Source organism: Ailuropoda melanoleuca, chromosome 2 (genome assembly GCF_002007445.2).
Source record: "Ailuropoda melanoleuca isolate Jingjing chromosome 2, ASM200744v2, whole genome shotgun sequence".
Classification (NCBI taxonomy): Eukaryota; Metazoa; Chordata; class Mammalia; order Carnivora; family Ursidae; genus Ailuropoda; species Ailuropoda melanoleuca.
Genome location: NC_048219.1, coordinates 56,647,084 through 56,674,806, shown reverse-complemented (window position 1 = coordinate 56,674,806; position 27,723 = coordinate 56,647,084). Strand labels below are relative to the sequence as shown.

The 27,723-nt window shown below is 36.7% G+C and overlaps 1 protein-coding gene across 2 annotated transcripts in view; it reads left to right on the top strand.

Moving 5' to 3' along the window:
* The window catches only part of COL24A1 (collagen type XXIV alpha 1 chain), a 380,233-nt gene that overhangs the window by 226,108 nt on the left and 126,402 nt on the right, over positions 1–27,723 (top strand). For both annotated transcript variants that reach the window (XM_034653815.1, XM_034653814.1), the window contains exons 34-35: positions 19,211–19,264; positions 27,192–27,245. In XM_034653815.1, coding sequence (XP_034509706.1) covers positions 19,211–19,264; positions 27,192–27,245 — 108 coding nt within the window. The remainder of the gene's footprint in view (positions 1–19,210; positions 19,265–27,191; positions 27,246–27,723) is intronic.

Here is a 27,723-nt window from a genome sequence, read left to right as displayed (position 1 = left end):
TCCTTGGGTGAAAAGTGAAGAGACATCTCTAAATTGTCATAATTCTAAAGCCAGGTATTAAATAAAAAATGGTAACACGTTGCTTGTCGAGATAACTAGGAGAAGGACATCTGTCTATGGGCCAACTCTGTTTCCTATACTTGCCTTCCGTCCACATGTACACCTGACTCAAGAGGAAAGGCCATGATCCATGGTATTATTAAGGTGAAAAAACCAGGGTAACTGTTTTTAGATTTCTAAATCTTATAAAATCTATAACTCTTATTGATTTTTTAAATCTAGGTATTCTTCCAGTTGATGAGTTAATGGTGTTAAATTTGTTTATTTTCAAATGCAATTTTTAGTTTTCACATTTATGATTATTATGTCTTCCTGATGAACTGACCTCCCTCTTATTTTTACAAAATATTCCTCTATATCTCTGGTAATACTTTTTATTCCTGATAATACTGTTTGTTTTTTAAATTGGCTTTTTTTGATTAATAAGTCTCTCCAGCCTACTTAAGCTTGCAGTTTGTATGGCCTGTCTTTTCCATTCATTTACTTTCAACACAACTGCGTTTTGGTATTTAAAGTGAGTGTCTTATAATTGGGTCTTTCTTTTTTATTCATTCTGAAAATCTCTACCTTTTAGTGTTTGGTACATTTCCATTTAATGTAGTCATCAATTTGGTTGCACTTTGGTCAACCATTTTATGATTGTTTTTCTCTTGTGGTGGTACTGTTGTTGTTTAGTGCCTTCTTTTGCCGTAGAGCACTCCATTTTAGTTTAGAATATTGGCTTTTTAGCTATACTTCTTTGAACTATTATTTTCAAGTGGTTATTCTAGGTCAGGATTCAGTAAACATTTTCTGTAAAAACAAGTGCTGGTCCAGATTTGACCCCCAGGCTGTAGTTTGCAAGCTGCTGGTTTAGGGATTACAGTATACAACCTAACTTTCCAAAGTCTACTTAGGGTTAATATAGTAATACTTAACATAATTATAAGAAAATTGCAACCATATAAACCCATTTACCACCAACATCCTGTTGTTTATGCTATAATTGTTTTTATGTATTAAAACTGTGTTATAAACCCATTTTGCAAAGTTAAAATTTTGCCTTAATATAAATAAAGTATTTTTGTTTTTAATATAAGTTAAATATGTGTTTTAGGGTATTTGGGGGAAAGTAGTGTTTTTTAATTTATCCATGCATTCACTTTTCCTGATATTCTCCATTCTTTTCTGTAGATGTGCATTTCCAAATGGTATCATTTCCCTGAGGCCTGTAGGACTTCCTTTAGATTCCTTATAGTCAAATTTTGCCAGTCATGAATTCTCTTAGTATTTGTAAAAATGTCTTAATTTCACTTTCATTTTTTTCTTTTACATGAATTCTTTTTTTAAGTTTTTAATTCCAGTTAGTTAACATACAGTATTATATTAGTTTCAGGTATACAGTATAGTAACTTAACACTTCCATACAACACCTGGTGCTCATCCCAAGTACACTCCTTAATCACCATCACCTGTTTAACCCATCGCCCCACCTACCATGCTTCTGGTAACCATCAGTTTGTTCTCTATAGTTAAGAGTCTGTTTCTTGATTTGCCCCTCTCTCTTTCTTTTTTCCCCACTCTTCTTGTTTGTTTTGTTTCTTAAATTCCACAGATGAGCAAAATCATATTTTTCCACTGGATATAGAATTCTGGACTGACAAGGTTTTTTTTTTATTTGTTTGCATTCAGCACTATAAGGATGACATGTCATTTTCTTTTGGCCTCAATTATTTCCAGGGAGAAGTCCACATTTATCTGTATCATTATTCCCCCTGCATATAATGTATCGTTTTTCTCTGGATGCTTTCAAGATTCTCTCTTTACTTTTGGCTTTTAGTAGTTTGACTATGATGTGCCTAAATGGATTTTCTTTGCATTTATTCAGCTTAGATTTGCTAAGCTTCTTTTGTGTGTAAGTTTCTGTTTTCACTAAATTTGGAAATTTTTCAACTTTGTTAATTTCAATTTTTTTCCTATTCTGTCTTCTCTCTCCTTCTTGGATTCCAGTTAAATGTGTATTAAACATTTGGTATCATCCCTAAGGTCCCTGAGACTTTACTCATTCCTATTTTAATCTTTCTTTTTCCTATTTTCTTTTTTTTAATTGGATAACATAACTCTACCTTCATTCACTTTTTAAGCCCATTCATTGAAATTTTATTTATGATGTGGAATTTTAAAGTTTTAGATATTTAATTTTCGGTTCTATAATTTCCATTTTTATAGATGATGTTCTTCTCAGATTTCCTATTTGTCTATTCATCATAAGTGTATTTTTATTTACTGAGCATATTTATAATTGTTACTTTAAAATCCTTATGGAATAATTCTAATATCTGGGTAATCTTGAGTTTGGTCTCCATTAATTGCCTCTTCCTGTGCATATGGGAAAATTTTCCTGTCCAGAAATTTTGAATTATATCTTGGACATTTTTTTATTATGTTCGATTAGCCAACGTATAGTACATCATTAGTTTTTGATGTAGTGACTTTTTTTTTTTTCCTTAAGGAGGCTCTATGCCCAGCATGGAACCCAACAAGGGGCTCGAACTCAACTCTGAGATCAAGACCTAAGCTGAGATCAGGAGTCAGATGCTTAACTGACTAAGCCACCCACGCACCCCTGTATCTTGAACATTTTAAGTGATTCATTGTAGAGACTCCAAATTCTGTTATATTTCTTTAAAGAGTATTTTTTGTTTCATTTTGTTTTTTGATTTGGCAAATCATTAACCTGGCTGCTTTCAAACTTCAAACTCTCTCTCCTCCGTGATAGATGGCCGCTGAAATCTTTGTCCAGTTCTTCTAAGCCATGTTAGGATGCTTGGTGTCTACCATATCAATACATATTTCAAATATCAACAAGAGATTTAAACAGAGTTTACACTCAGAATTTGAGATTCCACCTCTCGCTTTCTCTTCCATCACTTCCCAGCAGCTGTGATCAATCCACATTCTATCCTCTGGTTCTCCATGCCAATAAGACTGCAGGTTTCTATCCTTCTTTTTTCTTAATCATCCTACATAGCTTACATTCTGGCTAAAAGCCACATTTAAAATAAAAAATCAGACACTCAGTGCCATTCGTTTCTTCTACATGTAGACCTCTCCACTCTGCTTTTTATGCATTTTTGGTCTTTCTTTAGTGTTTTCAGATTTTTAAAAAAATATTTTGTCCTGGGTTTATAGTTATCCCTATATAGGTAGTTTTGATAGGAGCTACTTGACCAATATTAGAAGCGGAAACTCTTAACAGTTCTTCTTTAAATAGTTTTCTCTGGAGTAACTCAGAATACTTAAGAAACATTTATTTCATAACCTTTACAATATAAAAAGTATATAGTATTAGCTTTCTTTTTTTTCAGATAATGTGCACAGTTTTCATAATCCTACAATGAAAAAACATTTGCATGGTCCCTTGCTTATAAGGCTGTGAAGATTATGCATGTATTTACTATAAATGGAAGAGGCATTGAATGTTTGATTTCTTGTTGAAATCAATAGAATGGAGTACAGTTTAGTGGATGAGCATGGCATTGGAATCAGACATTGGAAGTCAAATAATGGTTCTGCCACTTACTAGCTGTTTTGACTTCATACAAATTATTTAACCTCTCTGAGCCTCAGTTTTCCTATCTTTAAAATGAAATACCTTTTAAGGAGTGTAGGTAGTGCAGTTGGTTAAGCACCTGACTCTTGTTTTCGGCTCAGGTCTGATCTCAGGGTCGTAAGATCAAGCCCTGTGTTGGGCTCCATGCTCAGCACAGAGTCTGCTTGGATTTTTCTCTCCCTCTCCCCCTCCCCACCCACCCCACACTCATGCGCACACGCACACACTCCCTCAAATAAATAAATCTTTAAAAAATTAAAATAAAATGAGATACTTTTTTATGGCTATATCAAATGATGTTCATTATGTGCTTGGCATAGGCTCTGAATACATAGTAACCACAGTAATCATTATTCTCCCAGTCATCATTATCATAACTGCTGGGTTGAAGTCATGGAGCAAGAAGTTCTACTACAAAGAATATATTTTCAGTACTATCTGAAAAGCTTTAAAGGGGATTTTTATTTTGTAACCGCTTGTGCTTTATTTCTTTGTCCCTAATAAAAATAAGTAGCTCCATTTAGATCATTTCATAACTTAGCCAAACAGCTTTTATGCACCATTAACATCATTAAAAGTATATATCAAGCTTGACATTGTGTACATGTACACTTTACAAAGCAGATCGGGCAGACATTATTCAAGTTTCTGAACTTTTGCTGTATGTTTCAGTTGGTATATCAGGCACTAAGGGAACACTTATATTGATCCTGTCTCTTAATATTGGAGCCTGGAGTGAATGGATAGCATATAATTTTCATGACTGAAACAAGGCCTTAGTCAGATGTGAGTCCGTGATTTTACATATCTTCCTTTCCTTAACCAGAGAACTACACACAACTAAATATAGCATTAATGGCTATAACTTAGAAAGTTTTATGTTGCTAGGAATTTTGAATATCTTTACTTCCAATTTAATATCATATTTTTCTTAGCTTTTAGTTTTAATATAAAATGGTGGTTGTGATCCACTGTATATTTGCCAACCTTCTCAAGGTCAATAATATAGAACAGGCAAATTGCAAATAGCGAAGGGCAGTATTTTCTATATCATTAATAGTCATCAGTGTCTGGCACACGGTACATGCTCAGTAAATCTTTAAATGGGAGAATCGAAGAGGACCTGGAGTTTTATTTAGTTTTATATACCATTTTAGAATACACCCTCACTTCTAAGATTCAATTTAATGGTACCATAGATGGCATGGTATAAAAATAGGAGAAAATAAAGGATGTTAGTTCAATTTAGTCATTTCTGGTCAGCTAGATTCTGAGACTCCTGTGCCTTACCAGGTTTTAAGGACATAAGTTATACTTACTTAACAAATCACAAGTTATTATTTTTGGAGAAAGAAACCATTTTTATATCAATATCAAAGGTAAAAAAAATCTAAATTTAAAAAAATTCTGGGTAATTGTCTCTGTATATGAATGGGGATTAAGTATGGGAATATAAATAGATACAAGGAACTCCTACAACTCAACAACAACAAAAAGACAAGTTGATGAAAAAAATTAGCAAAAGAACTTGAATAGACATTTCTCCAAAGAAGATATACAAATGGCTAATAAGCACATGAAAAGATGCTCAATATCTCGGGGGGGAGGTTAAGATGGCGGAGGAGTAGGGGACACCTTTTTCAGCCGGTCCCCTGAGTAGAGCTGGATAGGTACCAGACCAGCAGGAATATCCACGGAATCAGCCTGAGACGCAGGAAGATACATCTGGATCTCTACAAATGAACATCTCCAGCGCTGAGTATCGAGGTACGAAGCGGGGAGCCGTGAAACCGCGCACAGATATCGGAAGCTAAACAGAAGGGGGAGGGAGCCGCCGTGTCAGGGCGCCGGGAAGCGGTAGCCACCTGCAAGGGGGAGTGGACAGACCGCGGACCCGCACGCTTGAGACAGCAGGCTGAGAAGGGAGCTCCGGGAGCGCACGCGGGACGGCTGGCGGTTGGCGGGCCACCTGCACGGGGGAGCAGGCGGACTCGCGGACGGCACCCGCGAGACAACAGACTTAGAACGCGAGCTCCAGGAGCGCGCGCGCAGGGCGGCTGGCGGGCCACCTGCACCGGGGAGCGGGCGGACCGCGGACCCGCACTCTGGAAACGGCAGACTGAGTCCGTGAGCCGGGAGCGTGCACCACCAAGCATCTCACGGAGCTCCGGAGCTCCGGTGTGCTCACTGGATCGAGGCTGAGACCGGGAGCTCCGGGAGCGTCCGCGGGGCGGCTGGCGGCTGGAGGGCCACCTGCACGGGGGAGCAGGCGGACTCGCGGTCAGCACCCGTGAGACACCAGACTGAGACGGGGAGCTCCGGGAGCCCGCGCGGGGCGGCTGGCGGCGGGCGGGGTTGGAAACACAAAGGACAGAGACGTGCCGGCCCTGGAAGTGAGGGCTGGGACGCCGGGTGTGGGGCGCACAGCCCGGGATGCTGCAGGGTTGAGCAGCACCAACAGAAACAGAGTTAAAGTGGCCAGAACATCAGTGGAGAACGATCCGCGATCCCTCTGTTCTGAGACAGAGGCTGAATTTCAGCCGCTGCTGCTCTCTCAGAAGAGGCATAGCAAACCGCCAGGGAAAGCCGCCAGAGAACAAAAGCCCGGAAATACCGGCTCACAGGGTGCCCATCCCCATCCCCCCTCGCAAGGGACACAGAGACTCTACCCAAACAGGGTTTTCTGAGTACCGGCAGGCAGGCCCCTCCCCCAGAAGGCAGGCTGAAAAATCAAGAAGCCCACAACCCGGAGCGCCTGAGTGGCGCAGTCACCAAGCACCTGTCTTCGGATTAGGGTGTGTTTACAACGTTCCGGAAAGGAGTCCCTCATCGGGCTTCTCCACCGGGAACCTGCTTCTTCCTCTCCCACTCCTCTGCTTGGGTTCCCTTTCTTGCTGACTGTCTCTCTCTCTCTCAAATAAATAAATAAACTCTTTAAGGAAGAAGCCCACATCCCTAAGATCTCTATAAAACAAGGGCGCACGGCCTGGGTCCCAGTCAACACTTGGGCTCTGGACAACCCTGCAATCTCTCTTCATCAGAATGACGAGAAGGAGAAGTCCCCCCCAGCAAAGAAAAGATAATGAGTCTGTGGCCTCTGCCACAGAATTGGCCTCGGCCACAGAATTAATACATATGGATGTATCCCAATTATCAGAAATGGAATTCAGAGCAACAATGGTCAAGATGATGAGTAAACTTGAAAAAAGCATCAGAGAAAGCGTTGCTGAGAATATAGAATCCCTAAGGGCAGAAATGAGAGCGAATCTGACAGAAATTAAAAATTCTATGGGCCAAATACAGTCAAAACTAGAGGCTCTGACGGCCAGGGTCACCGAGGCAGAGGAACGCGTTAGCGAATTGGAGGATGGGTTAGTAGAAGAAAAAACGAAAATAGAAGCTGGTCTTAAAAAAATCCACGCCCACGAATGTAGATTACGGGAGATTACTGACTCTATGAAACGATCCAATGTCAGAATCATCGGCATCCCTGAAGGGGTGGAGAAAAACAGAGGTCTAGAAGAGATATTTGAACAAATTGTAGCTGAAAACTTCCCTAATCTAGCAAGGGAAACAAGCATTCGTGTCCAAGAGGCAGAGAGGACCCCATCCAAGCTCAACCAGGACAAACCTACGCCACGGCATGTCATAGTGCAATTCGCAAATATTAGATCCAAGGATACAGTATTGAAAGCGGCCAGGGCAAAGAAATTTCTCACGTACCAAGGCAAAGGTATCAGGATTACGTCAGACCTGTCTACAGAGACCTGGAATGAGAGAAAGGCTTGGGGGGGCATTTTTAAAGCTCTTTCAGAGAAAAACATGCAGCCAAGGATCCTTTATCCAGCAAAGCTGTCATTCAGAATTGATGGAGAAATAAAGACGTTCCAAAATCGCCAATCATTAACCAATTTCGTAACCACGAAACCAGCCCTACAGGAGATATTAAGGGGGGCTCTATAAAGGTAAAAAGGCCCCAAGAGTGATACAGAGCAGCAAGTCACAACCGATACAAAGACTTTAAAGAGAAATGGCATCATTAAAATCATATCTGTCAATAATCTCTATCAATCTAAATGGCTTAAACTCTCCCATAAAACGCCACAGGGTTGCAGATTGGATAAAAAGACATGACCCATCCATTTGCTGTCTACAAGAGACTCATTTTGAACCCAAAGATGCATTCAGACTTAGAGTAAGGGGATGGAGTACCATCTTCCACGCAAATGGACCTCAAAAGAAAGCTGGAGTAGCAATTCTCATATCAGATAGACTGGATTTTAAACTAGAGGCCATAGAGAGAGATACAGAAGGGCACTATATTATTCTTAAAGGAAGTATTCAACAAGTGGATATGACAATTATTAATATATATGCCCCCAACAGGGGAGCAGCAAGATACACAAGCCAACTCTTAACCAAAATAAAGAGACATATAGATAAGAACACAGTAATAGTAGGGGACCTCAACACCCCACTATCAGAAATAGACAGAACACCCTGGCAAAAACTAAGCAAAGAATCAAAGGCTTTGAATGCCATACTCGACGAGTTGGACCTCATAGATATATATAGAACACTACACCCCAGAACCAAAGAATACTCATTCTATTCAAATGCCCATGGAACATTCTCAAGAATAGATCATGCTCTGGGACACAAAACAGGTCTCAGCCAATACCAAAAGATTGAAATTATCCCCTGCATATTCTCAGACCACAACGCTCTGAAATTGGAACTCAACCACAAGGAAAAACCTGGAAGAAACTCAAACACTTGGAGGCTAAGAACCATCCTGCTCAAGAATGACTCGATAAACCAGGAAATCAAAAAACAAATTAAACAATTTATGGAGACCAACGAGAATGAATACACAACGGTCCAAAACCTATGGGATACTGCAAAGGCAGTCCTAAGGGGGAAATACATAGCCATCCAAGCCTCACTCAAAAGAATAGAAAAATCTAAAATGCAGTTTCTATATTCTCACCTCAAGAAACTGGAACAGCAACAGAGGGACAGGCCTAACCCACTGACAAGGAAGGAGTTGACCAAGATTAGAGCAGAAATCAATGAATTAGAGACCAGAACCACAGTAGAGCAGATCAACAGGACTAGAAGCTGGTTCTTTGAGAGAATCCATAAAATTGATAGACCACTGGCAAAACTTGTCCAAAAACAAAGAGAAAGGACTGAGATTATTAAAATTATGACTGAAAAGGGAGAGGTCACGACCAGCACCATTGAAATTGCAAGGATTATTAGAAACTTTTATCAACAGCTATATGCCAAAAAACTAAACAATCTGGAAGAGATGGAGGCCTTCCTGGAAACCTATAAACTACCAAGACTGAAACAGGAAGAAATAGATTTCTTAAATAGGCCAATTAACTATGAAGAAATTGAGTCAGTGATAAACAACCTTCCAAATAATAAAACTCCAGGCCCAGACGGTTTTCCTGGGGAATTCTACCAAACATTCAAAGAAGAAATAATACCTATTCTCCTAAAGCTATTTCAAAAAATAGAAACAGAAGGAAAGCTACCAAACTCATTCTATGAGGCTAATATTACCTTGATCCCCAAACCAGGCAAAGACCCCCTCAAAAAGGAGAATTACAGACCGATTTCTCTAATGAATATGGATGCCAAAATCCTCAACAAGATCCTTGCTAATAGAATCCAACAGTACATTAAAAGGATTATCCATCATGACCAAGTGGGATTCATACCTGGGATGCAAGCATGGTTCAACACTCGCAAATCAATCAATGTGATACATCATATCAACAAGAAAAGACTCAAGAACCATATGATCCTCTCAATTGATGCAGAAAAAGCATTTGACAAAATACAGCATCCTTTCCTGATTAAAACCCTTCAGAGTGTAGGAATAGAGGGTACATTTCTCAATCTCATAAAAGCCATCTATGAAAAGCCTACTGCAAGCATTATTCTCAATGGGGAAAAGCTGGAAGCCTTTCCCTTAAGATCAGGAACACGACAAGGATGCCCACTCTCGCCACTATTATTCAACATAGTACTAGAAGTCCTTGCAACAGCAATCAGAAGACAAAAAGGGATCAAAGGTATCCAAATCGGCAAAGAAGAAGTCAAACTGTCTCTCTTTGCAGATGACATGATACTCTATATGGAAAACCCAAAGGAATCCACTCCCAAACTATTAGAAGTTATAGAACAATTCAGTAAGGTGGCAGGATACAAAATCAATGCCCAGAAATCAGTTGCATTTCTATACACGAATAACGAGACTGAAGAAAGAGAAATTAGGGAATCCATCCCATTTACAATAACACCAAAAACCATGCGTTACCTTGGAATTAACTTAACCAGAGACGTAAAGGACCTATATGCTAGAAACTATAGATCACTTTTGAAAGATATTGAGGAAGACATAAAAAGATGGAAAAATATTCCATGCTCATGGATTGGAAGAATTAACATAGTTAAAATGTCCATACTACCCAGAGCAATCTACACTTTCAATGCTATCCCGATCAAAATACCGAGGACATTTTTCAAAGAACTGGAACAAATAGTCCTTAAATTTGTATGGAACCAGAAAAGGCCCCGAATCTCCAAGGAACTGTTGAAAAGGAAAAACAAAGCTGGGGGCATCACAATGCCGGATTTCGAGCTGTACTACAAAGCTGTGATCACAAAGACAGCATGGTACTGGCACAAAAACAGACACATCGACCAATGGAACAGAATAGAGAACCCAGAAATGGACCCTCGGCTCTTTGGGCAACTAATCTTTGATAAAGCAGGAAAAAACATCCGGTGGAAAAAAGACAGTCTCTTCAATAAATGGTGCTGGGAAAATTGGACAGCTACATGCAAAAGAATGAAACTTGACCACTCTCTCACACCATACACAAAAATAAACTCCAAATGGATGAAAGACCTCAATGTGAGACAGGAATCCATCAAAATTCTAGAGGAGAACATAGGCAACAACTTCTATGACATCGGCCAGAGCAACCTTTTTCACGACACATCTCCAAAGGCAAGAGAAATAAAAGATAAAATGAACTTATGGGACTTTATCAGGATAAAGAGCTTCTGCACAGCCAAGGAAACAGTCAAAAAAACTAAGAGACAGCCCACGGAATGGGAGAATATATTTGCAAAGGACACCACAGATAAAGGACTGGTATCCAAGATCTACAAAGAACTTCTCAAACTCAATACACGAGAAACAAATAAACAAATCATAAAATGGGCAGAAGATATGAACAGACACTTTTCCAATGAAGACATACAAATGGCTAACAGACACATGAAAAAATGTTCAAAATCATTAGCCATCAGGGAAATTCAAATCAAAACCACACTGAGATACCACCTTACGCCAGTTAGAATGGCAAAGATAGACAAGGCAAGAAACAACAATTGTTGGAGAGGATGTGGAGAAAGGGGATCCCTCCTACATTGTTGGTGGGAATGCAAGTTGGTACAGCCACTCTGGAAAACAGTGTGGAGGTCCCTTAAAAAGTTAAAAATTGAACTACCCTATGACCCAGCCATTGCACTACTGGGTGTTTACCCCAAAGATACAGACGTAGTAAAGAGAAGGGCCATATGCACCCCAATGTTCATAGCTGCATTGTCCACAATAGCCAAATCATGGAAGGAGCCGAGATGCCCTTCAACAGATGACTGGATTAAGAAGCTGTGGTCCATATATACAATGGAATATTACTCAGCTATCAGAAAGAACGAATTCTCAACATTTGCTGCAACATGGACGGCACTGGAGGAGATAATGCTAAGTGAAATAAGTCAAGCAGAGAAAGACAATTATCATATGATTTCTCTCATCTATGGAACATAAGAACTAGGAGGATCGGTAGGGGAAGAAAGGGATAAAGAAAAGGGGGGTAATCAGAGGGGGGAATGAAACATGAGAGACTATGGACTGTGAGAGGCAAACTGAGGACTTCAGAGGGGAGGGGGTGGGGGAAGGGGATAGCCTGGTGATGGGTAGTAGGGAGGGCACGTATTGCATGGTGCACTGGGTGTTATACGCAACTAATGAAGCATCAAAACTTTACATCGGAATCTGGGGATGTACTGTATGGTGATTAACACAATATAATAAAATAAAATTTAAAAAAAAAAAAGATGCTCAATATCTCTAGACATTAGAGAAATGAGAATCAAAACCGCAATGAGATGCCACTTCTTACCCATTAGGACAGCTATTATTAAAGAAAAACAAAACAAAACACACATATACAGGGAAAGTAACTAGTGTTGGCAAAGATGTAGAAAAATAGGGGCTCTTGTGCGTTGCTGGTGGGAACGTAAAATGGTGAGGTTGCTATGGAAAACAGTTTGGTGGTTCCTCAAACAGTTCAACAGAGTATTACTATGTAATATGTCAATTTCACCTCAGATTTATACCTCAAAGAATTGAAAGCAGGGACTTAGAAACTAAAACTTTTTTAGTGTTTGTAGGCACAGTATTCACAATAGCCAAAAGGTAGAAAACCCAAGTGTCCAGTGATGGATGAATGGATATACAAAATATAGTATATACATACAATGGAATATTATTCAACTTTAAAACTGAAGAAAGTTTTTTAAAGTTTTATTTAAATTCCAATTAACATACAGTTTAATATTAGTTTCAGGTGTACAATTTAGTGATTCAAAACTTCCATACATTACAAGGTGCCCATCACAAGTGCACTCCTTAATCCCCATCACCTATTTAACCCATACTCCCCCCACCTCCTTTCTGGTAATCATCAATTTGTTCTCTATAGTTAAGAGTCTCTTTTTTGGTTTGGCTTTCTCTCTTCTTTTTTTTTTTCCCCCCTTCGCTTATTTGTTTTGTTTCTTAGATTCCACATGTGACTGAAATCATATGGTATTTGTCTTTCTCTGACTGACTTATTTCGCTTAGCATAATACCCTCTAACTCCATCCATGTCATTGCAAATGGCAAGATTCCATTCCTTTTTTATGGCTGAGTAATATTCCCGTGTGTGTGTGTGTGTGTGTGTGTGTGTGTGTGTGTGTCTGTGTGTGTGTACCACATCTTTATCCATTCATCAGTCAATGGATTCTTGGGCTGATTCCATATCTTGGCTATTATGGATAATGCTGTTATAAACATTGGGGTGATGTACACTTCAAATTAGTATTTTTGTATTCTTTGGGTAAATACCTAGTAGTGTGATTACTGGATCAAAGGGTAGTTCTATTTTTAACATTTTGAGGAATCTCCATACTGTTTTTCAGAGTGGCTGCATCAGTTTGCTTTCTCACAAATACTGCAAGAGGGTTCTCCTTTCTCTATATCCTCACCAACACCTTGTTTCCTATGTTGTCGATTTTAGCCATTCTGACAGGAGTGAGGTGATATCTCATTGTAGTTTTGATTTGTATTTCCCTGATGATAAGTGATGCTGAGCATCTTTTCATGTATCTGTTGGCCATCTGTATGTCTTCTTTAGAAAAATGTCTATTCATGACTTTTGCCCATTTTTTAACTGGATTATTTGGGGTGTTGAGTTTTATAAGTTCTTTATATATTTTATAAGTTCTTTATATATTTTGGACAGTAACCCTTTATCAGAGAAGTAATTCACAAATGCCTTCTCCCATTCCTTAGATTGCCTTTTAGTTTTGTTGATTGTTTCCTTTGCTGTGCAGAAGCTTCTTATTTTGAAGAAATCCTGGTAGTTTATTTTTGTTTGCATTACCTTTGCCTCAGGAGACATATCTAGAAAGATGTAACTATAGTCCACGTCAAAGAAGTTACTGCCTGTGTTCTCTTCTAGGATTTTTATGGTTCCAGGTTTCATATTTCAGTCTTTAATCCATTTTGAATTTATCTTTGTGTATGATGTAAGAAAGTGGTCATTTCATTCTTTTTGTTGCTATCTAGTTTTCCCAATGCCATTTGTTGGAGAGACTATCTTTTTCCCATTGGATAGTCTTTCCTGCTTTGTTGAAGATTAACTGACCGTATAACTGTGGGTTCCTTTCTGGGTTTTCTATTCTGTTCTATTGATCTGTGTGTTTATTTTTGTGTCAGTATCAATACTGCTTTGATTACTACAGCTTTGTAATATATTTGAGGGTCCAGAATTGTGATGCCTCCAGCTTTGCTTTTCTTTTTCAAGATTGCTTTGGCTATTTGGGGTCTTTTGTGTTCTGAACAAATTTTAAGATTGTTCTACCTCTGTGAAATATGCTGTTGATATTTTGATGGGAGTGTATTAAATATGTAGATTGCTTTTGCATAGTATTCACATTTTAACAATATTTGTTCTTCCAATTCATGAGCATGGAATGTTGCTCCATTTCTTTGTGTCATCTTCAGTTTCTTTCATCAGTGTTTTATGTTTTCAGAGTACAGGTCCTTCACCTCTGGTTAGGTTTATTCCTAGGTATCTTATGGTTTTGGTATAATTGTAAATAGGACTGACTTCTTAATTTCTCTTTCTGCTGCCTCATTATTGGGGTATAGAAATGCAAAAGATTTCTGTATGTTGATTTTTGTGTCCTGCGGCTTTACTGAACTCATTTGTCAGTTCTAGCAGTTTTTGGTAAAGTCTTTTGTGTTTTCTATGTATAGTATCATGTTAACTGCAGATAGTGGAAAGTTTGATTTCTTCCTTGGCAATATGGTTGCCTTTTATTTCTTTATGGTATCTGACTACTATGGCTAGGATTTCCTGTACTGTTTTGAATAGGAGTGGTAAGAATGGACATCCCTGTCTTGTTCCTGACTGTAGAGGAACAGTTTCTCCCCAATGAGGGCATTAGCTGTCAGTTTTTTATATATGCCTTTATTATGTTGAGGTATGTTCCCTTTAAACCTACTTTGTTGAGGGTTTTTATCATGAATGGATGTTGTACTTGTCAAATGCTTTTTCTGCATCTATTACATTGATCATCTGGTTCTTATCCTTTCTTTTATTAATGTGATGTATCACGTTGATTGATTTATGAATATTGAACCACTCTTGCAACACAGGAATAGATCCCACTTGATGGTGGTGAATGATTTTTAAAATGTATCGTTGGATTTGATTTGCTAGTATTATGTTGAGGGTTTTTGCATCTATGTTCATCAGAGATACTGGCCTTTATTATTATCTTTTTCTGTAGTGTCTTTATCTGGTTGTGGTATCAGGGTAATGCTGGCCTCATAGAATAGATTTGGAGATTTTCATTCCTTATCTATTTTTTGGAATAGTTTTAGAAGAATAGATATTAACTCTTCCTTACATGTTTGGTGGCATTCATCTGTGAGGCCATCTGCTCCTGAACTTTAGTTTTTGGGGGATTTTTGATTACTGATTCAATTTCTTTCCTGGTTATTGGTCTGTTCAAGTTTTCTGTTTCTTCCTGTTTCAGTTTTGATAGTTATTTGTTTCCATGAATTTATCCATTTTTTTTAGGTTGTGGGCATATAGTTTACATAAAACTCTCTTATAATAATTTGTATTTCTGTGGTGTTGGTTGTTATTTCTCCTTTCTCACTTGTGATTTTATTTATTTGGCCCCTTTCTCTTTTCTTCTTGGTAAGTTTGGCTAGGGTTTTATCAGTTTTATTGATTTTTTTCAAAGAACCAGCTCCTGATTCCATTAATCTATTGTCTTTTTGGTTTCTGTATCATTTATTTCTACTCTCATCTTTATTATTGCTCTCCTTCTGCTGGCTTTAGGTTTTGTTTGTAGCTCTTTTCCTAGCTGCTTTAGATGTAAGGTTAGGTTGTTTATTTGAAATGTTTCTTGCTTCCTGAGGTAGGCCTGTATTGCTATATACTTCTCTCTTAGGACCACTTTTACTGCATCCCAAAGGTTTGGGACCATTCTGTTTTCATTTTTATTTGTTTTCATGTACTTTTTCATTTCTTCTTTTATTCCCTGGTTGACCCATTCATTGTTTGGTACCATGTTTTTTAACCTCCATGTATTTGATCTTTCCAGATTTTTTTCTTGTAGTTGACTTCTAGTTTCATCTTGTTGTGGTCAGAAAAGGTGCATGATCTGACTTCAGTCTTCCTGTATTTGTGGAGACCTGTTTTGTGACCTAATATGTGATCTATTCTGGAGAATGTTCCATGTACACCTGAAATGTATTCTGCTGTTTTAGGATGGAATGTTCTGAATATATCTGTTAAATTCACCTGGTCCTGTATGTCATTCAAAGCCATTTTTTCCTTGTTGATTTTCTGTTTAGATCATCTGTCCATTGATGTAAGTGGGGTGTTAAAGTCCCTTACTATTATTGTATTATAATTGATTAGTTCCTTTATCTTTGTTATTGATTACCTTAAGTATTTTGGTGCTCCAGTGTTAGGTGCATAAATATTTACAATCGTTATATCTACTTGTTGGATTATCCCCTTTATGATTATATAGTGTTCTTCCTTGTCTCTTGTTACAGTCTTTGCTTTATAGTCTAGTTTGTCCTTGTAGTGTCCAAGTATTGTTTTGACATCCATTTACATGATAAATGTTTCTTCCTTCCCTCACTTTCAATCTGCAGGTGTCTTCAGGTCTAAAATGAGTTTCCGTAGGCAGGATATAGATAGGTCTTGTTTTTTTATCCATTCTGACACTCTGTCTTTGATTGTTTAGTCCTTTACATTCAAGGTGATTATTGATAAATTTGTATTTACTGCCATTTTATTACTTGTCTTGTGGTTGTTTCTGGAGATTTTCTCTGATCCTTTCTTCCCCTTCTCTCTTTCATCATTTGCTGATATATTGATAGTGATATATTTGGATTTCTTTCTTTTTGTTCTTTGCATGTGTGTTAGTGGTTTTTGATATATGATTACCTTTAGGTTTGTAAATAACCTCTTCTGCATATAGCAGTCTATATTAAGTTGACGGTAATTTAAGTTTGAACCCATTCTTTTCTCCTCTCCTCCCCACATTTTAGGTATATGTTGTTATATTTTATATCCTTTTTTGTGAGTTGAGTGGTTTTTTACAAAAATATTCATTTTTACTGATTTTGTGTTTCTTGCCTTTATATTGTCACTTTGGGTTTTTCCTTTCCACTCAGAGTCCCCTTAAATATTTCTTGCAGGGCTGTTTTAGTGATCATGAATTCCTTTCATTTTTATTTGTCTAGCATATTCTTTATCTCTCCTTCTATGCTGAATGATAGCCTTGCTGGATAGAGTATTCTTGGCTTCAGATTTTTCCCATTCAGCGCTTTGAATACATCATACCACTTTCTTCTGGCTTGCTAAATTTCTGCTGAGAAATCTTCTGTTAGCCTTATGGATTTTCCCTTGTAGGTTAAATTAGACTTCTTTTCTCTTGCTGCTTTTAAGATTTTTTCTTCGTTACTAAATTTTGAAAATTTAATTACACTATGTCTTTGTGTGGGCCTACTTTTGTTGATTTTGATGGGGGTTCTCTGTGCCTCCTAGATCTGGATGTCTGTTTCCTTCCCCAGATTAGGGAAGTTTTCAGCTATTATTTCTCCAAATAAATGTTCTGCCCCATTTTCTCTCTCTTCTTGTTCTGGGACTCCTATAATACAAATGTTATTACATTTGATGGAGTCACTGAGTTCCATAACTCTTTTCTTGTTCTGCATAATTCTTCTTTCTCTCTTTTGTTCAGCTTCACTGCTTTCCATTATTTTGTCTTCTAGGTCATTAGTTTGTTCCTCTGCTTCTTCCAAACTGATACTCATTGCATCAAGCATGTTTCTAATCTCATTTATTGTGCTCTTCATCTCTGATTGATCCTTTTTTTTAAACTCATCTCTGTGGTAAGAGTTAATGATGTAACTCACTGATGTCTTCCATTCTTTTCTCAAGTCCAGTGACTATCCTTATGATCATTGCTTCAAATTCTCCACCAGGCATGTTACTTATATATGTTTTGCTTAGATCTCTGGCCAGGACTTTATCTTGTTCTTTCATTTGGGATAAATGTCTCTGTCTTGTCATTTTGTCTAAATCTCTGCCTGCTTCTCAGTGTTAGAAAAACCAGTTATATCTCCTGTTCCTGAAAGTAATGGCCTTATGAAAAAGAAGTCATGTAGCACCCAGGGCCTCATACTTCAGGAAGTTTCTCCAGTGTGTGTTGCATGTGCTCTGCTATTGTGTTCTGGCTGCTCTGTCCTTCAGGCCAGTCATCTGCAGAGGCTCCTCTTGTCTTATGTGGGCAGTGTTTGGTTCTTCACCTGAATGTGGTGAGTTTTAACTAGGTATGCTCTGGTCTGCTTGTGAAATAAGACCTGTCACCACCTCCTCCATAACTGAGGCTCTGCAGAACTCTGGTTGGGAGATGTGGTATGGACAGGGATTTGTACTGGTCTTGGGGAGGGGCCCACTGTGCTGGGACCAAGGCAAGAGTGACTGAGAAAGGCAGTTACACCAGAATGCAGAGTGGTGGGGCTTAGTATAAACAAGTTAGGCAGCCAGTGTCAGTGCTGCACTGCTTCCCACAGGTGATGCTGTATTTATGCTGAGTGGTAGGGAAGGGAAATGGTGCTGGCCAGCTTCTTTGTTCGCTGTGAGGTGTCTCCTTGGACACTGCCTTTCAGGGATCTGCTCTAAGAAGAGTATATAATCTCCCCACTATGCCCCAAGCACTCTTCAGATTGCTGTTTCCATGCTGTATGCTCCCAGGTTGTTTGCCTGCCTTCTGTCCAAGAGCAGCACAGTGCTGCTGTATCCCAGCCAATCCTGCTGTCCTTTGGGCTGTATCCCAGCCAATCCTGCTGTCCTTTAAAACTAAGCTTTGAGCCCCACTGGTTGCAAGAACTCACAAAATTCAGCCCTTGTCATTTTCCAAGCTAGTAGCTATGGGGAAACATTCTCCTTGTGCATTCCCCTGTGTGCTTCTCTCTCTTGCCCTTCTCCACAGCCATGGTTTCTTCCCCTCCACAGCAGTCAGGATTTGCTCTTCCCCTAAACCATGTCTCTGCACTTCCTACCCTCAATGTGGCTTCTTCTCTCCCTTTAGTTGTGGACTTTGGTCTGTCACCATTCAGGTCAATTTCTGGAGTATTTAGGATAGTTACCTTTTTGTATTTTGGGGCCAAGGGAAGTCTGGGATCCTCCTACTTCACTGACATCTTCCTCCTTTCCAATATTGGTGAAACTTGAAGTCATTTTGCCATGTGAAATAAGCCAGACACAAAAGAACAAATGTAGTACAATTATACTTATATAGGGTACGTAGAGTTGTCAAATTAGAGGCAGAATGCAGAATGGTGGTTGCCAGGGGAACCAGGGAGGGGGGAAGGGTGTTATTTAATGGGTATAGAATTTCAGTCCAGAAAGATGAAAAGTTCTGAAAATAGACAGTGATGATAGTAGTGCAACAATGCAAAGGTACTAAATGTCACAAAACTTCACATTTAAACACTATTAAAATTGTATATTTTATGTTATGTATATTTTACCATAATAAGAAAGGAGAGACTAGAGGTAGACAGAGAATTAGGTGGGAAGATTGTAAAGGAATGCTGAGGTAAGGAAAGTAAAATATTTTCAAGCATCACTTTTTCTTTAAATTTTGCCTTTGTTTATTCAGGGTTTACAGGGACCCCCTGGGAGTGCAGGAGACAGAGGACTTGAAGGAGAACCAGTAAGTTTATATTTTCCTAATTGTGTTTTTCTCATAATATACATTTACCTTTCTGTTATTGCCCTCTTGTGCTATGGCTGGTACATTTTTGAAAGCAGCATTTATCAGATACCTAATTATACAGAAAATATTTTGCTGTGAATATAGTTTTTGGTACCTTTCTGGTACTAAATATAGTATATAGTCAGATTTGGTCCCGTTTTTCTGGAACTGTTAAAATTTCACATATTCCTATTTTCAACAAAGATAGCTCTGTTTTATTGACTTGCAGAAATTTTCTTTGTGAATGGCTTGCTGTTCTTATAATGACTATATTATACTGCCACAGACACACAAAATCATATTTTTGAGGCCAACTCTGTAATAAAATACCATACAAAGAAGCCAAACTCTACATCCAATGGACCTAAGTGTACAAACATGACAGAAATACTGGCATATCAATAATGTAAAAACTTACATCACGATTTTATAAATGTGATTCAATTATAAAATTTCTCATGGAAAATGATTGTGAAAAGGAAAGATTTTTGTCACACCTACTTTCTCACAACTTATTCTTTATTGCCTATGAAGTCATTCTTCTGCTTAATGGTATCAGATGTAATATGCTGTGACATGCTTGTAAGATTTATAATACAATATCATTCAAACTCTACTGGGTTGATCTTATCTATAAGTTGACCTAAAGGTTTACAGGTGGCCTTTGCATAATTCATTTAGCTAGTAGCAAGTGGAAAATGTAACAAAGAGCTGTTCTAACAAATTGTATTCTTTTCCTCCTTTGCATATTTAACCTATGGTATAAACTCTTCAAGCAATAAACAAAGATTTGACTGTATATATAAATCTTTCCAAATGAAGAATTTTAGATATGGTATTGACTTTATCAAACTAAACTCCTCTTGTTTCTCTCTCTGTTTTATAACTCTTGCCATCCCAATCCTAATATTTATTTGACCAAAAATAATGCAACTCTCTTTAGCATTATTTACCTAAATATCTCTTTGAAAAAGTTTGTAGCTCTTTGAAGCGAGAGACCATTTCTCTCATCTTTGTGATCCTTCCTGGTATAATGCGTGGCTTATTAGATCTACTTAGTGTATGTTTGTTAACCTGAATTGACAAAAGGTCATATACCCAAAAACATAATAATTTAGCAGGTAATATTAGATGAAGTGAAATACAATGGAAACTAACTTAATCTTAGTAAGGAACACATTTAAGTAAAGTATGTCAAAAGAGCTATGGCAACAGCAGAGACAATATCTTAGGCTTTATATAAGAAAAGATTTGTTACTGTAGACATAAACAACTAAATAGTTTAACAGCACCTAAAAATTGACATTCAGGTCACTGGGTCAGTGGGGCTGGTAAATAAAATACAAATCAATTTATAATGGGTATGATGGGCTTTGTTTCATATATTTGAGCTGCCTGGTTAAATTATAGAAAAGGAAAGAAGTAAATTGGTAAAATAAAAGACACAGGAGAAATGTTGAAACATATTTATATTTTGAGAATAATAAAACAAAGAGGACTACATATTTTCTATAGTCAGCATCTATCAGAGTTGTCTCTTTTTCCCAGACAAGTTTCAAAACTAGTTTGCTCATTGCAGTGCAAATACTGGGATTTGGATAGTTGGCCATTCATTTATTCAATCAACAAATATTTAAGTACCTGCACTTGGAATGTACTCTTAAGTATGGAGGTTTCAGTCTAATGATAGAAATATATAATAATTAAATTATTACAAAGATACATGGATAATTACAAACTGAGATGAATGCTGTGAAATATAGGAATTGCCTTCTAAAAGAATGTATAGCAGAGAAACTATCCTTAGGAAAGTCTTCCAGAGGAGGAGCATTTGAGCTAGGATCTGAAGGATGAATAGTACTTACTTAGGCAAAGATGGGGAGAGGTTATTTTAGAGAGAAGTCATGAGCTGAGAGGAAGCTCTACATATTTATTTGAAGATCTAAAAGAAGGCTAGCATGGCAATGGCACAGGAAGTCAGGTGGGAAGTAAGCGTAAGACGAGGATGGAAAAGGAAGCAGGGGACAAAACATGTAGCTTTGCGGGCCTTATTCCCAAGGATTTGTATTTTTATCATAAGAACAAAGCGATGTCATTGAAGAGATAGGGCTAGTTTTACGATCATATTATTGTTTTGTAAAGATCATTCAAACAAAATGGAAGGGACTAAGAGTGGACAAGCACTGCTTTCTGTTGTAATCCAAATAAGGGATGGTAGAATGCTTTTGATCAGTGGAGAAAAGAAGTGGATAGATATAAAAGATTCAAAAGGAGATATGAAATCAACAGGAGATAGATTGTCCATAATTAAAGTGATTCCTAAGTTTCTGGCTGACCCAAATAAATATTTTTGATATCCTCAAACATCGAAAACTGCCTTTAAAAAGGAATATGAGGGGAATGCAGTTGTTTCTAAAAAAAAAAAAAAAAAAAAAAAAAAAATTTTTTCTTGGTAAGTTTGCTTTACAATATGCCCTTCAATTTAAAAACTATTATTTTCTAGGTACACTTCCTTATTTGAGTACCAAAAGTCACTTCCACTTACCTTAAAAGATAATTAACAGGATTATCAGATTAATTAAAAGTATGTGATAAAACCTGACATTGAATTACTTATGAAGATATTTTAAAAATGGCAACAGTTCTAGAAGCAAAAGATAAAAATCAGTGTCTCAGTAGAATTTTGACAGTACTAAAACCAGACAAAAGTAGCACCAACAGAAAAAGTTAAAGATGAATTTCAGCCAAATACCAAAAAAAAAAAATCAAGTAAAATTCACCTATATATATAAAGAATTAAGTGAATGAAATAAAAGACAAATGAAGTGAAAGAATTACAAAAAGGCAAAAATTACTTAATACTGAGAAATCTATCATATAACATATTACAGATATAATGGAAAAATGCTAAAAACAAGTACTCAGTAAAATTCAACTATTTTTGATTTGTTAAAAATTGTCATAAAATGGTTTCTGGTCTAAATTGTAAGGAGCTTGTAAGCTGTCATCCCCTTTCTTACAACAAGGAAAAAGCTGAGCAAACTGAAAATCAGCAACTCTATTTAGATCATTGAGGTCAAAGGACAAACTTTTGCCTAAAAACTGGAGAGACAAGACAGGAGGATATAGAGAACCAGAGCTTACCAGAAACTGAAGACCATAGCAGGATAGTAGGAGCACTTTATAATTATATTTGTCAATATAAAATTAACAAATTGCTTAAGACACAATTTAGACTATCATAAGTGTTAAGAAACTAAGAGGGGACCCCGTCTGAGGCAAGGTCCCACATGTCCCTGAGTTTTACCACTGGGAGACCCGCTAGGTTCTCACTATAAAGTCCAGAGACATATCTGTTTTTTCTTCTAGCAGTGGGATGGGAAAAGTAACCATTTTGAAATATACTCAGAGGACTCTGTTCTCCTTAACAAAGCTTGCCCTCAAGGGAAATTGTTTTATCTGAGCCTAACGGATTTGAGTTTTTGCCAAAACCTACTGAACTTGGGAGAAGAACAGTTCCCCAACCCTAGATGCTTCTAGCCTTAGACATGGGGAAAAGAAAATACCCCAACTCAGGCTCACTGAAAGACTGAGACCTACTTATAAAACTATAGAGTGCTTCTCCCCCTCTTATAACTTACCATCACATGAATAGGGCTCCTGTATAATAGCGGAGGATTATAGCTAAAAGAACTGCAGACCCAAATCCTATTTAAGGCATCTCCGGGAAAGCCTAAAGACAACAGACGAGACAAAAACAATGACACTAGGAGGAAATTTAGCTTCTGACACCACAGTGCAGCAAACAGTAAACATGGCCTAATTCCTAACCAGATAACTTAAAACTTTACACTGAAGGCCAGTTTACCTCAGGTTCTTTTACCTTATACACCGTGTTTGACTTTCAACAAAAAAAAATCACAGGGCATGCTAAAAGAGGAAAAACAGTTTGAAGAGACAAACAAGCATCAGGAACAGACTCAGATATAGCAGAGATTTTGAAATTTTCAGACTGGGAATTTAAAAGTAAGTAGAAATAGACTTTCTCAGACAAGCAAAAACTGACGGAATTTGTCACTAGTAGACCAGCCTCGTAAGAAATATTAAATGAAAGTCTTCAGAGAGAAGGAAAGTGATATAGATGAGAATCTAGCATAGAAGAAAGGAAGAAAGAACTTTAGAAGGAAAATATAAAAGTAAAATCAAATCTTTTTTCCTAGAATAGGTAGTTTGTACAAATTAATAATCACAACAGTGTATTTAATCTCATACCTTATGGATAAGTGTAGTGGTATAGTGTTTTTTGTGAAAATAGACTTGGATTAATTGTAAATATACATTGCAAACTCTAGAGAAACCACTAAAAATCTTCTAAAAGAAGTATAATTGTTATCATAAAATAAGAGAGAAAATGGAATCAATTAAAATTCACAGTTAAAAAAGAGTGGAAGACAAAGAAAGAAAAAAAAAAAGAACATGAGTAACAAATAGAAAACAGTAACAAAGATAGGTATGAACTCAAATATGTGGAAAACCCCAAACAATTGACCAATAAAAACCCACACCTGGAACTAATAAGCAATTATAACAAGGTGGCGGGAAATCAGGATACAAGATTAATATATAAAAGTCAGTTGCTTTCCTATATGCCAGCAATAAGCAATTGGAATTTGAAATTTAAAACACAACACCATTTACATTAGCATCAAAAATAAAAAAATAGGTTATAAATCTAACAAAATGTACACAGAATATATGTGAGGAAAACTACAAAACTCATTAAAGAAATAAAAGAAGTTCTAAATAAACGGAAAGCTATTTCATGTTCATGGATAGGAAGAGTAAATATAGTTAGGATATCACAACTATAGATTCAATGCAATTCCAGTCAAAATACTAGCAAGTTACTTTGTGGATATTGATAAAGAACTTCTAAAGTTCACATGGAAAGGCCAAAGATCAAGAAGAGCCAACATAATATTGAAGAAGGACAAAGTCAGAAGACTGACACTATCCAACTTAAAGACTTAGTATAACACTACAGTATTCAAGACAGCGTAGGAGGAATAAACAGATAATTTGAACAGAATGGTGAGCCCAGAAATAGAAGTCCACAAATACAGTCAACTGATCTTTGACAAAGTTGCCAAGGCAACACTTTCAACAAATAGTGCTGGAACAACTAGGTATCCACATAAAAACAAAAACAAAACCAAAAAAAACAAGGATCTAAATAAAGACCCTATACCTTTCAAAAAATTAACTCAGAATGGATTATAGACCTAAATTTAAAATGTATAACTGAAGCTTCTTTAAGATAACATAAGAGGAAAATCTCACTGACCTTGGATCTGGCAATGACTTTTTTACATACAACATCAAAAGCATGATTCATGAATGGAAAAATTGATAAGTTGAATTTCATTAAAATTAAAAACTTCTGCTCTGTGAACGACGTGTTAAGAGAATGAAAGACTTGCGACAGCCTGGGAGAAAACATTTGCAAAACGCATATCTGATAAGGGACTATATGACATTCTGGAAAAGGCAACACTATAGAGACAGTAAAAAAGAACAGTCGTTGCCAGGTGTTGGGGGTAGAGGACCAGAGAAGAAGATGTGGAAAGCAGGGGGATTTGGGAGCAGTGAAACTATTTTATATGGTACTCTAATGATGGATACATGACATTATGCATTTTTCAAAACTCATACAACTGTACAACTCTGTGTCTGTGTTCACACAGAGTGAACCCTAATGTAAACTATGAACTTTAAGTAGTAATAGTGTATAATATCAATTAATCAATTGTAACAAATACACTACACTAATGCAAGATGTTAATAACAGAGAAAACTGGGCAAGGGTGATGTATGGGAACTCTGTACATTCTGTTCAATTTTGCTGTAAGTAAAAAATTTTCAAAGAAATAACATTTATTAATTGAAACAAAATATTCTAGTAACGTCAAACATAGTTCTGTATTAAGGTAAAGTAGGTTATCGTATATCCACACCCAACCTACTAGGAAATATGGAAACACCAGAAGCATGGAAATCACAATATAACATTGCCAACTGTCACTATATTATCTAACATTATTCGAAAAGTTTTAGATAGTGTAGCGGTTCCTTATCGTATAAGGAAAGAAAAGCATTATTTAGAGAAAATTTAAATAAACCCCCCAAAACTTATAACACCCAAAGAGTTAATTCTGTATTTTTCAATTTCTGAGATAGAGTAATATATGCAAGACATAAAATAGACATTTTTAAAAATCAGTTTTTCTGATATACATATAATATACAAGTAATAAAATATAATAGAAAAATATCCCACTCTAGATAGAAACAAAACATAGTAATTAAGGATAAACTTAATGAGAATTGGATGGGACACATACAAACTTTGAAAATTCATTAAGAGACCTAGAAACAGACTTAAGTAGAAAGTCAAATAATTGTCTAACTAGAAGACTAATTATTTTTTTAAACTAATGTATTTATTAGAGTTAACACAGTCCCATTCAAAAATCCCACTACCCATATAAATCAAGTGTGGGATTTAATTATTGAAAGATAACATAAAAATAAGCAGGCAAAATAGCTTAATATTTTTAACCTGCCATAAAAGGAAGACTAGGGCTGATAGATTTTAAAAGAAATAATACAGAATAATTCCATGGAAGTAGATGTTTTAACCTTAAATGTGATGGAAAAAGTCTTCAAACACTAACAGATCTAACTATATACAAATTTTAAATTTCTCCCATCCCAATTTTTTTTATGCTCAAAGATTTAAGGAAATACAGCAAATGTTAAGTGGTTTAAGTGGTTATTTTGGGTCATTTTTACTTTATGAGTTTCCAGGTATTCTACAGTAATCATATTTAGGGGGGAAAAGGTTATCTTTAACAATATATATAAAAAAATTAAATAACAAACTACATACTAGGCAGACGTTAACAGTAAAATAGGATGCCTATAAGTTCATGTCTACAACACATAAAAAACTCATACAAATCTTTTAAATGACTCCCAAAATATGTAGGCAAAGGACATGATCAAGAACACATAGCAAATAGCTGATAAACAAATAACAAAAACAATATTCAACTTTGCTAATAGATATGTACACATTTTTTTAAAAGATTTTATTTATTTATATGACAGAGATAGGGTCAGCCAGCGAGAGAGGGAACACAAGCAGGGGGAGTGGGAGAGGAAGAAGCAGGCTCCCAGCAGAGGAGCCCGATGTGGGGCTCGATCCCAGAACGCAGGGATCACGCCCTGAGCCAAAGACAGACACTTAATGACTGAGCCACCAGGCGCCCCAGACATGTACACATTTTAAGATAAGAGATTGTCCATCAAATTAATGAAGAATTTAAAAAATAATATTCTGTGTTGGCTTGGATTCAATGAATAGACTTTACTTTTATATATTGCTTGCAGAATGTTAGTTATTGCAACCTCTCAGGAAATTTCCTTGACTTTGTGACCAAATAATGGTACACTTCAAACACTGTTCTAAGGGAGAAGATGTAGAATGCACACAGACTTCTGCACAGACATGTTTCTCTCAGTGTATTTATAATAATGTAGAAACACATTCTAAGGAGAATTCACAATTTTAAAATATTATACATAATGTTTAATAAGCTATAACTGAAGCCATAACATAGCCTTCTATTCACACACACACACACACACAAAACAGACGAATCAACTATAAAGTTATAATTTTGTTTATACAAAAAGTTGATAAATGTATTATTATGTGTTCTATTACATATTATATATTATAAATTTCATATTTAGTTGCATATGTTAATCAAAATGCAGAGTAAACTTTGATTCTCAGATCTTAAATTTTATTTTAATATAGGGACCACGAGGATTGCAAGGTGACGCTGGACCTCCTGGAGAAATGGGTGCTGAGGTAATTTTTTTTGTGGCTCTTTTTTGTTATTTCATCAATACCCAGTACTTTTTGTAAGACTCCTCAAGGTAAAGTTGATGCATTAGGTATATATTTAAAGAATAATTCTGTAGTGTTGTGTTTCATATTCAGAAAATAAAGCCTCAAATTCCATTAAAAGTAGGAGTGACTGTTTTATGCATCTAATTTTATATACATAAAGTTCTCTTTTTTTAAGTTTTTATTTAAATTCCAGTTAGTTGATATAGAGTGTAATATTAGGCTCAGGTATGCTTACGTGCAACACCCTGTGCTCATCATAACAAGTGCACTCCTGAATCCCCATCACCTATTCAATCCATTCCCCTACCCAACTCCCCTCTGGTAACCATCAGTTTGTTTTCTATAGTTAAAGCTCAGTTTCTTTGTTTTCCTCTTTTTTTTTTCCTGTGAACATTTGTTTTGTTTCTTAAATCACACATATGAGTGAAATCATATG